This window comes from Engraulis encrasicolus, chromosome 9 (assembly GCF_034702125.1).
Source record: "Engraulis encrasicolus isolate BLACKSEA-1 chromosome 9, IST_EnEncr_1.0, whole genome shotgun sequence".
Lineage (NCBI taxonomy): Eukaryota > Metazoa > Chordata > Actinopteri > Clupeiformes > Engraulidae > Engraulis > Engraulis encrasicolus.
Window position 1 is genome coordinate 15,063,145 of NC_085865.1, and position 13,928 is coordinate 15,077,072.

General features: G+C 42.3%; 1 protein-coding gene across 2 annotated transcripts in view; it reads right to left on the reverse strand.

The window, feature by feature from the left end:
• Positions 1-13,507, reverse strand: part of si:ch73-173p19.1 (uncharacterized) — a 39,233-nt gene extending 25,726 nt beyond the window's left edge. Inside the window, exons 1-7 of one of the 2 annotated variants that reach the window (XM_063206656.1) lie at positions 11,742-13,507; positions 6,273-6,379; positions 5,419-5,549; positions 4,350-4,507; positions 2,327-2,485; positions 1,224-1,523; positions 301-427 (exon numbers count right to left, since the gene is read on the reverse strand). In XM_063206656.1, coding sequence (XP_063062726.1) covers positions 301-427; positions 1,224-1,523; positions 2,327-2,485; positions 4,350-4,507; positions 5,419-5,549; positions 6,273-6,346 — 949 coding nt within the window. In that variant the 5' untranslated portion in view covers positions 6,347-6,379; positions 11,742-13,507. Of the gene's footprint in view, positions 1-300; positions 428-1,223; positions 1,524-2,326; positions 2,486-4,349; positions 4,508-5,418; positions 5,550-6,272; positions 6,380-7,341; positions 7,627-11,741 lie in introns of those variants that run through there. The other variant, XM_063206655.1, reaches the window with a different exon arrangement.
• Positions 13,508-13,928: the final 421 nt, after the last annotated feature.

Consider the following 13,928-nt stretch of genomic DNA (forward strand, 5'->3'; position numbering starts at 1 on the left):
ATGTGGATTCACTGGATTTTCATACACCACTGGACTATTGTTTCCAGCATTGATTCCTACGGCTGTGTGCATTGCAACAAACAACATTTTCCTGCCCGTCGTTCATCTGCCACTACTGAACCAGGTGATAAACCAGGCTTAGTTACCCTGCAGAAGTGGTAAACCTGCTAATAGATATATCTGCAGGCCTCATGTAGTAAAGAAAGTGTGGACTCCAGGCTCTTCTATTATATGATTTACTTCTACCTCAAGGTTGACTTAACCTGGTTTACTACTGTGAATACATCTTGTTATACTGACCTGGTGGCGCGTGCTCCTCCTCTGCAGCTGCTACGTCTCTTGCTGGAGGCGGGATTTGAGGGATGGGCCGCTGGTCTGCAGCCGGAGATGGAGGAGGAGGAGGCTCTGCAGCGGCAGGTGGTGTCGGCTAGGGGTGTGCAAAAAAAACAAACCAATCGTCATGACAGTGCATCGCGATATTTATCTTCACGGTATACTGTATCAATTCATGACAATTACTTAATAATTATAAAATTGAATTTGCCACTGGTTCATTTTGTTCAGTAGAGTAGGTTATATTCCTGTTGTAATGGATTCTAAAATGCTTAAATAAAATAAATGGACTCAGATATGCTACACAGAAACTAACAAATAGGCTGTATTTTTTACACATTTACTTAAGTAAATATCACAATGCATTGCGATATTTTATTTTATTTCTCCTTTATTTTACTAGGGTAAAAACACATTGAGGCAGTTGCCTCTTTTTCAAGTGGGCCCTAGCCAAAAGAGCAGCAAAAAACGCAAAACGCACTCCATAGGACTCACAATACAGACAGAAACAAACAAGTCACAAAGACAACATATCCACAGACAGCAAAGTATAAAAGATTGAGACATAAGAACCTGCAGGACATAAACATATTATGCAGGACATAACAAAAACATGCAAGCAAGACAAACAGAGCTCAGCAATAAAATACACAACAAGGACATAACAAGAAGCATAGACCAAAGCAGACACTTACAAGATGAACTACGCTGAATTTGTTCAATATGGTTTTTTTTTTTTTCCCCTTCAACCACAAAACCTCAAAAACACTCACACTGATACTGCAAGGTGTCCGATAGTACATGAATCGCAATGCATCGTGATAGAATCGCATATCGTGGCATGTGTATAGTGGGGCGCATTGAATTGTGAAGCCGTTGCCAATACCCACCCCCAGTGTGGGCTCCTCTGGAGGGGGCCTCCAGGCCAGTCTGGACACGGGGCTGGGAGGCTCGGGGGGCGACGTCTCGGGAGACGTGGCCTGTATGCAGAGTGCAGCGTTGGGAACGAGCCCCAGTGAGCGTAGAGAACAGTCCAGTTCAGCATCGCCAAACCGTCTCCTTGGAAACCCCTGGAGCAGGGAGAAGGAGGGCAGGGAGGGGTGGCGCGCGGCAATGTGCTCCACAACGCGGCAGAGGGGGACGTCGGCTGGGAACCGCTCCCGCATGGACTCACCAGAGGGCAAGCGAATCTGTCAACAATGATATTTACAAACATGAACGTAAAAAGGTATGTCAAATGGTGTGAATCATTATCATCTCCAGGCATTGGAAGAAATACAAATTGTGTTGAGAACAAGAAATAATTTAGTCCTACAATCTAGCTAGCCAAGAATCAAGTTTTCTTAACTATTATCTGCCTTCACAACAGAATTCTCTTTTCTGATTGGCTGACTATTTATTCTGTGGACCCGGTCAAGCGTCTCAGATGTGTGTACGTTGGACATGCATAGAATCTTCGTTAGGAATGCCAACGGTATCTACGGTAATGGATAACGCCGTGGGAATCATGCATATGATCTGTGGAAAATTAAACAATCACACCGTCAGCATTCCAAACGAAAATTCTAGGCGCACCCAACTTAAACACTTAAATGCGTCCAATAGCGTCTATCTTGCTCACTAGATTCTGGTGCAATTGGCATGGTTCCTAGTTCCTACCACTTCACAGATAGTAATTCCGGTAGATTAAAAAAACACTCTACCCTAACGGCAGATAAGCGGAATAACAGTCTCAAGGTCGACCTGTTCCACCAAGTGAATGGCTGGGTGGAGGCAACTATGTGTGTGGCCGCAGTTCTAAGCCCCCGTCTCGCCATTAATTCTGTGGAACTGGTCACCTCATTGGCCGTTATCCCTAAAGTCAGGCTCAATCTACACAATTCCAGGCCTGATTCTTGGCTGAAAACCCCCCTTATGACTACAAAATCCAATACAAAATTGGCTGCCGTGCAGTTTGAGCCTGGCTTTACCTATACGTATATAGCGGCCTCACCATTAGCATGCAGTAGTTGTCCACACTGGTCTGTATGCGTCCTCCAAGCCTGTTGCCCTGCTCGCTGGAGCATGGGGTGTCAGACGCGGCTTCAGTCTGGCTCTTCTCCTGCTGGATCAGACGGTCCTCAGCAATGCGCTTCAGCACCAGCTCACGCTCCTGTCAAAGGTGTGCCATGTACGGGTTAGATCAGGGGTCCCCAAACTTTTTTTCTCTGGGGGCCACATTATCGTTCCTGACTGTGATCAGGGGCCGGGATCAATCATGTGGGCTGTATACTATACGCCACTGCCTGTTATAGCCATAATTTCTAGCACAAAATAGTTAATCATTACAAGTGAGTACTTCACATGTTTTTCAATTTGAAATACCACAAGTATTCCTTTTAATTTCTATGAACCACGTAAAATACCAAGGAAAGGTTAGAAAAATATGGTGATTGACAGTTTATGAGTGATAAAATAGAAATGACAAGCCTGTTGATATTACAGTCAGATGAGAAACCTCTGGTGATTCACACTAGGTTAGTGAAAAATAAACTGTAGGAGGGCCTGTTGATAAATAAAATAAAATATTTAAAAAATATATGTTTTCCTTTTTTTTTCTGTGAGAATTGCTTCTTTGGGACAGCTCAAATGGTGAGGTGCATAGAGGTGGAGGGCCGGTCAAAGGGGCTTGGCGGGCCGCATCCGGCCCCCGGGCCTTAGTTTGGGGACCCCTGGGTTAGATGATTCATTGACATGTGACATGCGGAAATAGCATGTCAAAGGAAGGCTATGTATTTCCCCCTAAACATTTCTTTACTGACAGGTTTATAGGTTGGTCGACACAAATTATTCACTGACAGGTTAGGGTTAGGAATGAGTTTTGGCCTAGGCTCAGTTCGACATTGCAAACATGGAAAGCACATTAGCGGGATAATGTCAGTATTTACCATTTCATGAAAGGAGAAATATAAAGTAGACATTTATTGATCCCTCTGTAAAGGCTAAGCTACTGTATGCAAATATCAATGACTAATGACATTCCTACAGTTCAAGTGATTAACATATTCAAATGATAAACTTATACTGTAGCCTACCATAACCAAGAGTAGCATCATGTGACCGCACTTGGATTGACATGCCACTTCGACATTTTCCAAATGTCATTGGCATGTGCCACACGCCACTAAATCATCTAAACCCTCTCGGTGTGTGACAAGAGAAATTGGCAAAGGACGCGCTCAACTTCTTGGAAAAACGAAAGTCTTTGGGTGCGCGATAAAATGTATCAACTTAAGGAAGAAACCACGCACTGATGAAGGCTTGATAGCCGAAACGTGTTTGCTTTTTGGACATGGTGGTAATATAAATAAATAATGAGACGCAGTTTGTGAGTGCGGATTTTTCTTCCTTAAGAGAAATCAGTGCAACACTTTACACGGCCGTAGGTTTGGATAGGGAGTTGAGTTGTCCCTACGAAACAGAGACCAAACCTATGGCCTTGGCACTTCAATGTCTCCTCCATTGACTTTAGGCATCATATTACATTCCAATGATAATCGGCACCACCCTCCAGGGCTTATGTAAACTAGATCCATCAGATAGTGCACAATGTTGCTTGTTGGTTACTCCAAACGCAAGCCGATTTAGTTTTTTTTGTTGAAATCAAAATGAACGTCTTCTAAAAGTGAAACGCAATCATTCCATCTACGCACCATACAATGATCCCGCACCATAAACAAGTGTACCAACCCATTTAAAGTGCACTTTGCAATTTGTTTCTAGTCAAATTTCCTTGAACTGTCGGAGGATTCCGAAAAAAGCAGTACGCGAAACAGTCAAAAACCAACTCCCTCCAATCCTGCAGTAGTGTTCACCAATTATAAAGTTTTATCCATCTATTGGAATGCTTCCTGTCATTATGCTGCTAAAATGCTTTACTGTTTTAGTTAGACACGGCACAGCACTTTGGTCAGTTTTGCACTGTTTTTAAATGTGCTTTCTAAATAAAAAACGTACCGACTTACAAATGCTCTTACCCGTTTCTTTTGCCTCCTCTCTGCCCGAGCCTCCTCTGCCACTTTCAGCCTCTGCTGGTCCTCGAAGCTGCTGCGTTCCTGCCTGATGCGCAGCTCCAGTGGTGGAGTCTGGACTGGCGGTACTGGGGGCGGCGCTTGGCCCAGAGTCAGAGAGGCACCTGTGACGAGACAACAAGGTCAACAATCTTAAGTGGCATACAAACCGGCCAAAAAGCTAACAAGCGAGGAGCATTCCAAGAACCTGGCTAAGTAGTAAACCAGGTTAAATTAACCTTGAGGGAGTGGTAAATCACCTAATAGAAAAGCCTGCAGTTCTAGTTTTCTTACCAAAATGGCACTTGGGGACTATCTATCAACAGGTTTACCACTTCCTGTAAGTTAACTTAGCCAAGTTTATCACTTAAAGGGGTATGCCACTATTTTGGGGCTTAATACAGTTAAAATCGTTGGCCAGGGTTTATAAAGGTGGTAAAGTATCGTATTTTTCATGTAAGGCGTTGTCTTGCTTTAAGACAAGTTAAAAGAGGGAGCATGTCGCTAAGCTAGTGAAAGTCAATGGATCAGTGTAGCATGCTACCTGCTACAGTGATCCATTGACTTTCACTAGCTTAGCGACATACCCCCTCTTTTAACTCGTCTTAAAGCAAGACAACGCTTAACATGAAAAATAAGACACTATACCACCTTTATAAACCCCAGCCAACGATTTAACTGTATTAAGCCCCAAAATAGTGGCATACCCCTTTAAGCCCCAAAATAGTGGCATACCCCTTTAACCATGTTCTTGGAATAGTACTCAGCTTCCGACTGACCGGGTTAAATTTCCAGATTTTTCCAGGACGTGTGGGAAAACTTTCAATTAAGAGCAGCAATAAATAGTCTTATGATGATGTTTACAGTAACAGTACCACCCATACCACACTGTTTAGGCTTGTTTTCAAAAATATTTTTCTAAATCAATCTTCAGGTGTCAACATTCTTCTCTATATTATAGCCCTTGGTAAAAACAGCCAAAAATAATCCTAGTTGAAGGAAATGAGGGGGTTATTTTTCTAAACACATCACCAACCTTCTTTCGCCGGATTGTTCGGTGTTGACGGCCCTGCTATGGGAGGATTGAAAGCAGCGAACGCCGTCCCAGTGGACTCTCCAGGCTGCTTCATCAGTTTGTGCCTCGGCCCTCCGCCTTCTTGCAGAAGCCTGGAGAGAGCAGAGCCATAGAAGTATGAGTTGGCCTAGTCCCATTGACCTCTGTGTTCCCTTTTTACACAAAGATGGCGGCAAATGGAGCCTTTGACACACACATCGCCATTGACATAGTTCCAAAATAGTTCCAGGAAGTGAGTGTCATACACAGAAAGTGCAGTAAAGGTAAACGCAGTTCATTTTAATTCATTTTTACGCCATCTTTGTTTGGGAGAGAGTAATGGCACAAACACACCAAAAGCGACTAGAGCAACAACCACGACGGAAGTAATTGTCTGTATGGAGGAACTGGCGACAGAGGAGACAAGAGCGATAGTTTGTACGTAGTTGAACTTCAGCAAATATTATTCCAATGACCTATGATGCGGTTCGCTGACAGCTGCCGCAGCCAACTGCAAATATCGGAATGCTTGCACTCTGCTTTTTTCTGTCGGTCATACTCTGTTTCTTGTATTGCTCGTGATGCTCTTGCTATGAACAGTCCAGCAACTCTTTGCAGCTTTTGTCTCTTCTAGTGTGTATGCACAGTAAAAGCCCTCACACAGTTTCATGATCACATCATTGATAGGGTGCAGGTGGAGTATACTGGGGGGAAAACATGCCACATCAGACCACGTCACATCTTTTAATAGTGCATTCAAAAGCCAATACTGTTTTCTGCATAACATGAAATGTAAAGATACTCTCTCCGAGTAGATGAAGGAGATCATAGCTCACCACTCAGCAGCTTCTGGAACCGAGAAATGTCCTGCTTGCATGGCAGCCTGGATCTGGGCCTCACTAAAGCCCATCTCGTTAAGGGTGCAGACAAACTCCCCGATGGTCTGCAAAAAAAGGCAAATGTAAGTAAATAAATAAAGAGAGAAGTAGTGTGCAATCAAATGGTGCACACGTCACAGTGCACCAAAGTAGGCATTTTTGCTACCTATGATAAAGGGAAATAGGTACAACTAGACATAAGTAATGCCTTGCCTTGTGCTTAAGACAATGTGATGGCTGTAGATATTTGTCTTGATTGTCGTAATGTAACCTACCTACACATCACCATAACCATAACCATAATGACAGCAAAGGCAGCTGTGTTTACAAACAGTGAGGTTCTTGTGTTTATAAAAAAAACTCAGCGTACCTTCCAAATCATGTTTACCTTCGTGTGGTTTATTTGTCCCACGCATGTTTAGGAAGAGATGCGGTTACATTAACTTTTCAGATTACGACAGAGTCAGGATAACGTTTAAGATGTGGAGTTCAATTAATGGTTATGCATGGTAGCACCATTGCATGCTACTAGCTCTAGCTGGTTGTTGCAGTGCAAATCGCCTGGCTAGTTATTATGAGAGCAGAGTCCTGTTGTCACTTGCTAATAACGGGCTAGCGTTCCTGGTTAGCTGTAACGAACAATGTCAGTTTCAGGACTCGTAGGCCAAGTCGTATAAAATTACTTAACATTCTGGTCCTTAGTGTATTTGCAAGTTTGACAATCCAGGCAGATAGCAAGAATGTGTTCACCGCGAGTCAATGTTTTCCTTTCCCTTCCCAATGCAAAGTAGCTTCACAGTTTACCTAGCAATCCTGCTGAGGTTAGCTAGCAGGCTTTTAGACAGTTCACTTAGAAGACTTTTGAGTCGTTGCATTGTGTTATTTCCAAGCAGCCACGTTAAAAAGTACCACGCGTTATCTTGCTTAACCGAAGTCATTTTGTTGTGTACTATAACAAAATATAAGAGTAAAAAGGAGACAGTGGCTGGGGATTTTTAAACCTTAGCCTTATCTGGTTTAATCTCACCGGAGAGGAATCCATGGGAAATACAATCGGTCTCCGCAAGACCTATTCAATGAACTTATAAAGATGCCAACTTGCTGCGTCGACTTTATTGTGTCTGTCACTCGAAAGGCTAGCAGTTCATCACTGGTTTTGGTCGGCCAGTGGACATGAACAACAACTTTCGTCCACTTCTTCGCGTGACCATGGATTAATCCTGTAGTTATGATTGACTGGAAAGGACACGCCCCTAAACAATACGACAGCGTCTTCTCTTCATACACGGTCTCGGTTGTGTGATTGTGGATAATGTAGTTCTAGGCTACGCTAGAGTTGTTAGTATTATGGGACATTTCTCTGTGTAGCCTACTATTCACGTGAGAATATAAAATAACGTAATGATCGTAATGAAAATAACGTAATGATCACTCCTTTATATTGGAGGCCCAAATATTCATTAATATAGCCCACAACAATAGACATTTAGGGCTATGCCATTTAATTGGCCTAGGCCTATGCACTGTAGGCCTACATTCATTCTTTGAATTTAGGCTACTTCCCTTGCTTTTTGAAGAAAAAATCTCCTTTATGTCCAATTCATGGCCAGAAGGAGGCTTGAACATTTGAGCTTGAATCTATTTCCTCCAAAGGTTATTGGGAGCATCAAGGAGGTCTCCATCTTACCTAGAGAAAAAAAAACGAGGCTAGGCCTACCATTAATAGGCAGATGTCTTTGTCCCGAGCCTGACCAAAGCTGTCAGTGGCCCTGGTTACATAGCAGCATAACCACGTGTGATGGCTTGATATACGTATGTAGCCTATGTGTTGGATCAGTGACGGAACAATTGCACACAGGGCCACAGGGCAAAACACTGATAGGGCCCCCACACAGCACGCGCCAAGGGCATAATAGGGCCCCCACCACTAATACAGGAGGGCCCTGGGCCCAGGGCAAATGCCCTGCTTGCCCGCCCTATAGCTCTGCCCCTGTGTTGGATCCAGCAATACCAAAACTGTAAGCTAAACATGGTTTGCATAGCTTATTGACGATGATGGCATCACTCAATAAATTAGCATTCCCAAATACTTCAATCAAACATAATACAAACGTGTTGGTTTGTAGTACTAGTTTATTTGTTGAATCAGGTTCAGAGTCAAAACTTCAATAAATGCATTACTGAACTGCAAAGATGGAAATGCATTGATGCCATCAGGCCCCCAAATGCCAGTGTATTATTCTTCTGTATAGGGGTAGACCTATCTAAAAAAAGGTGGACTCTTTGTCTGGCCTGGGTCTGCCCATCCTACAGTACCTGTGACGCTTCATGTAATTTACCTTCTCACACCTCACACATTTCTCCTATCACACCTAGCCTCGCGAGCCATCCTACGTACTTCCGCCAAAGGATTGGCTCCACTACTGTAGTCTGGCCGTGCTTCTCTGTGGAGTGCTTGCAGCAGTAGAATTTTGATTGCAACGCCCCCCCAGAAAACAGCCAATAATCGAATACGCCCCCCACGTGGGGACGAAAGGGGGAGAACGCTCGTGACAATGACGTACACATCTGCGCCAGAGCCATTGGTCTGCGCTATGTTGTTGTTGAGTAACTGCCAGCGATTGGGTGAGAGGTGTCCAATAATTTCAAACTATAACTGAGTGCAAACTTCCTGCTTTCTACAATCGCTTCAGAGCAAACAAATGCCAGACCATAAATACGAAATGAAATGGTAGTATTATGGGATGGTCAGGACCAGGCTATATCACACCGCCCATGGGGCCAAGTCATTTAAAGCGACACTGTGCAGGAAATGGTCAAAAAAGGTACTGCAACTATGCTGATCATTGAAACTGGGCTGCCCATTGCCAAATTTGATCTTTACATGGAAGTTTACTAAGTAATAAACAAATATTTTCTAGTATGGTCCAAGTACAGTCATTTTTGCAGCTAAAAATGGCTATTTTTGGAAATTCAAAATGGCGGACCATGGAGAAGATCCCCCTTTTCATGTATGAAAAGTGTAATTTTTTAAGTCATAATGAATACTTAGAATGTGATGCTGGTGGTAAGTATTCATGAAAAAGGTAACATTAGTGAATGGGCAACATGAATTCTGGAAATAAACAACTAAAAATCTCACACAGTGTCCCTTTAAGAGGCGACGCTGGCCTCACCGGCTAGACATGGTTGCAGCCAAGAGGGAACCCCATCTGCTGGGGCCAATAGGCCAAATGAATTTTAAAAAGCAGCTTTGTCATAATTAACTGTATTGAATACATTTGTATCTCATCCTTCTTGTATTGTCAAATCTGGTCCCCACTAGTTGGCAAGTATCCTTCATTCATCGGTCAGAATAAAGACACCATGCTGTCTTTGTAGTTTTGCTGAAGAATTTCCATTCCGTGGGGTTCTACAGCAACCAGTAGCTGAGGACCATCTTAATCCGGCCCTAGGTGGCCTTCTTGACCAAAAATACTGAATCAGAGCAAGATATCGCAAAACACGCCCACTCAATGCAAAAGCGTGTGCTCAAGTTGGGTCTCCTAAGGGGGCGTTGTCCCCTACTTCTCTTTTTGAGGCGTTTGCGCAAGACGTGCGCTACCGCCATCTACAGCGCTAAGAGGACTTCATTGATTCTCAACCTAAGGACTCCGAAGGTCTCCTAACCGAAGGTCTCCAAAGGGGCGTTCACCCGACATAAAGTGGATACCGGAAAAGAAACAATATGACGCTTCTTGTTAGATCCACCTTCTTTGTTCTTGACCATCTCAAAAAAAGCACTTGCTGTGACTTATCCAGTCTCTTTGGGGGCATTAGTTTGAATCCTTCCACCAGTGTAACACTAGACTAAGTAGAACAGTAAGTCACTTCATAATGGGGGTACGGGAAATGGGAGATAGCACAGAGGACTATGTTTCGCACAGTCCACTTAATTAAACCACAATCTCTTGAACATCCTTTTACGGTATATAGGGCCACCTCTCCACAACATGTCCCCTCACATCACATTACATCTCATATGTGCTAACCAATCACATTGGCAATTAGGAACACATCTCAACTTAGATTTCACAACAATAGCAACAAATATAATACCATTGCATTAAAGATGGCCTCTCAACGTCATTTAATTAATATTGCCGTGTTCCCAATTGTTATTGAATGTGTTACGCGTTGGTCCTGTTTTAAAAAACGTTTCAGGTTGCTTTGTTTCAAGACGTTTTTGCAAGCTGGCAAGGTGGCTTGTGGAGAAACGAGAGAGTGTTCCGTGTTTCTCATGGAAATGCGTCTCTGATTGGCTCACTCCTCCTGCTCTCAAAGAAACGCGTCTCTGATTGGCTCAGTCCTCCAGTTCTTGGAGAGAATGTAATGGGAAACAGAGTCGCCACTTCCCCGGGTGGTACTGCACTATAGGGGCGCCAACGGAGGCGTGCAGGCTCCATTCAGGGCTGTGCTCTTTCGACAGCGACCCCTATGCGAGCTGCAGGCACGGAGCAACCAGAGTGAGCTGGCTTTATGTATGAGGCTTTGTGCTGTGTGTGTACCTGAGAGTAGCAACCAGCTGATAGCTAAGCTAAGCTATGTTTCGGGCCACCAGACGTTGCTTGTTTTGAAAACAAGCAGAAAAAAATTACTCGACATGTTTTTAGATAAATGGGTCGATATAAACCTTTGTGGGCAACGCCTTCTTTCGACTTGACGAAACACAGAAAGGCTTTCGTGATTCGCTCGTTTCTCTGCATTATTTATGTAAATTGGGAAACACCGGGAAACACAGCCAGGAGAGTTGACGCACCGCTATGAGAGCCTTGCAAGTGAGTTTAACTTGGGGTGACCGTCCGATCTTCGAAAGGAGTGAGTAAAACTGAGTTTTATCGGAAGTTGGCCTTTAAAGCATCTTAATAATCTATGCAACTTCTTTATTTGTTTGTGCCTGCGCAATCAACATGTTTATCACATACTATACAAAGCACATAAGGGCCCAATTTTTCTAAATGCTGTGGCTGGCATTCAAAATGTGGAGAAGCATTTTAAAATTGATTGATTGTAAAAAAAAAAAGAGACCTCAATGCATTTAAATTGAATTTCAAAAATCTTTGTTCACTGTTTCGTATTGGAATGTGGATCTGAACAACTACTGTCTGCAACCAAAATACAATTAAATTGGATTTTTACCATTATATCCACCAATCCACCTGATAGTGTGGCAATAACACTGATCACTCAGAAGCTATTTACACGTATGGATATTTATGAAAACACATCAGTTTTGGCGTCATAAACAGAGTGCATAAACAGATTTTTAGAAACCTAATTTCAAAACTCAAGCTTTCTACACATGTCGTATGTAAACCGTTTGCGGCAAACAGATGAAAAAATATCTGCATACCTCATACGTGTAACCAGTGCCTTAGTGTTACCTACCCAGGGCACCCCAAATAGCTCAGGATTGCCTCACAAAGCCTGTGGAAAGACAAAAAAGTTTTTCCTCCTTTATATGAGAATTCCATTGACACCACGTTTTTGAAAACAAAGCTACGCACATGAATGCACGTCCAACTTTGACCTGTTGGTAGTGCTACATCAGACTTCCCAGACCTTGTCTCTGCCCAAAGCAGTATGTCAGATTTCAAAACGGTACTACCAATATGTTATACAGTTTGTCACAGAAGTGAGCACACCCCTCCAAAGCAGTGTGTCAATTTTTTAAAGTAACTGCCAATAGGCCCATGTTATACAGTATGTCACAGAAGTGAGTACACCCCTCACATTTCTGCATATTTGTAAGGATATCTTTTCATGGGAAAACATTTAAGTAATTTGACATTGACACAATGAAAGGTAGCCAGTGTACAACTTATAACTTATCACAATGTCAATTTATGGTTCACTCAAAATAATTCAAAAGACAGCCATTGAAGTCTCAAAAATGTCTCGAAACACTCTTATTACAATCCCAATGATGATCTGCTTCAGTAGTCACAGTACATGTTGACACGCTTAGTCAAGCATGGTACTGGGCCTGACATGTTTTGGGGCTGTTTGAATAGGCCTACCATCAACATTGGGAAGCTGAATTTCACCAAAAGAAACATGCACGTCAACATGTACTGTGACTACTGAGGCAGAACATGATCCTCTCTGTGAGATTTTAACATAGGGGTGTACTCACTTTTGTTGTGGGTACATTTTGAGACACTAATGGCGCTATTTTGAATTATTTTGAGTGGACAATAAATAGTGGCTATATGGTGGTGGTCAGTGTTGGGCAGTAATGCATTACAAAAGTAATAAATTACTGTAATGCATTACTTTTTGCTGTGATGCAGTAATGTAAGGCATTACAGGGCAAAATCTGTAATAATTATTTAGTTACAATGCTAAATAACTTAAGTTACAAATGCATTACAATTACCTGGATTTTAGTGGTATTCAGTGTGGTGGGTCAGAAAGAAGCCAATTCTGAACCTGGTAGTTTTTAGTCTGCATGCTGCCAAAAACACCTCCTGGGACTTGGAGGTGAAAAAGTCATGACTCATGAGCTTGAGTTATACTGGCCAGATCCATATTTAGGCCAGTTATTTTGGCGAAAGTAACTCAAGTAATGCAAAAGTAGTGTTGTGCCTTACAGTTTTAATGTAGTAATATTGTAGTGTAAAGGATTCTTTTGAAAAGACAGTAGGCCTAACAAGTAATCAGTAATGCACTACAGTTTTTGAGTAACTTTCCCAACACTAGTGGTGGTACTTATATACACTGTACGGCAACCTTTCATTGAGTCAAAGTGATTTTTAAAAAATGTTGTCCCATTACAGATATACTTACAAATCTACAGAAATGTGAGGTGTGTGCTCACTTCTGTGACACACTTTATAACATATTGGTAGTAAACTTTGAAATTTGACACACAGCTTTGGAAGGGTGTGCTCACTTCTGTGACACACTGTATGCATCACCACAGTTTCATGATTAAGTAATAAATATAATTATTATAAAATATAAATTCTACATACATTTTACGTAAATTATTGCATAGCTTTGCTACACAGCACTGCTTGGTTTACACGGACATTGAAATTCCAACTGGGCTGTAAACTCACCTCTCCAGGCAATGACCAAGAAGGACCTTTATTTTTTATTTGTGCTCTTAAATTTCTTATATTTCAATACAGTTACAGTCCATGTCTACTGCATTAGGCCTGTCTATGGTATATAAAATATCAGCCATCTGGCATGGAGGAAAACATTCTAGTCACGTGATTTTTTTGAGAATTCCATTTAATTCATTTATTAGGACTACACAAAGAAAACTTGATTAAAGCAAATGTATTTTCTTGCATAGAAAGACTGTTGTGTTAGAGTTTTGTCTAGTTCTTCAGAGCTAGCAAAGTCCCTCCTCCGCTGATGTGATTCATTTTCAGACACTGATCTCTTCTTTTGTTGTGAGCGTCCTGAAAGAGAAAGTCAAAGTTTGAAGTGAAACTGAAACCAGAACAGATGTTTACACAGCATTAGGCTATACCTAGGTTTTCCGTTTACAAACATTCACGCTGTGAGGAGGGGTAAGATGCTAAGCAGCCAACCACATGAGCACATTTTGGAGTGACAGCA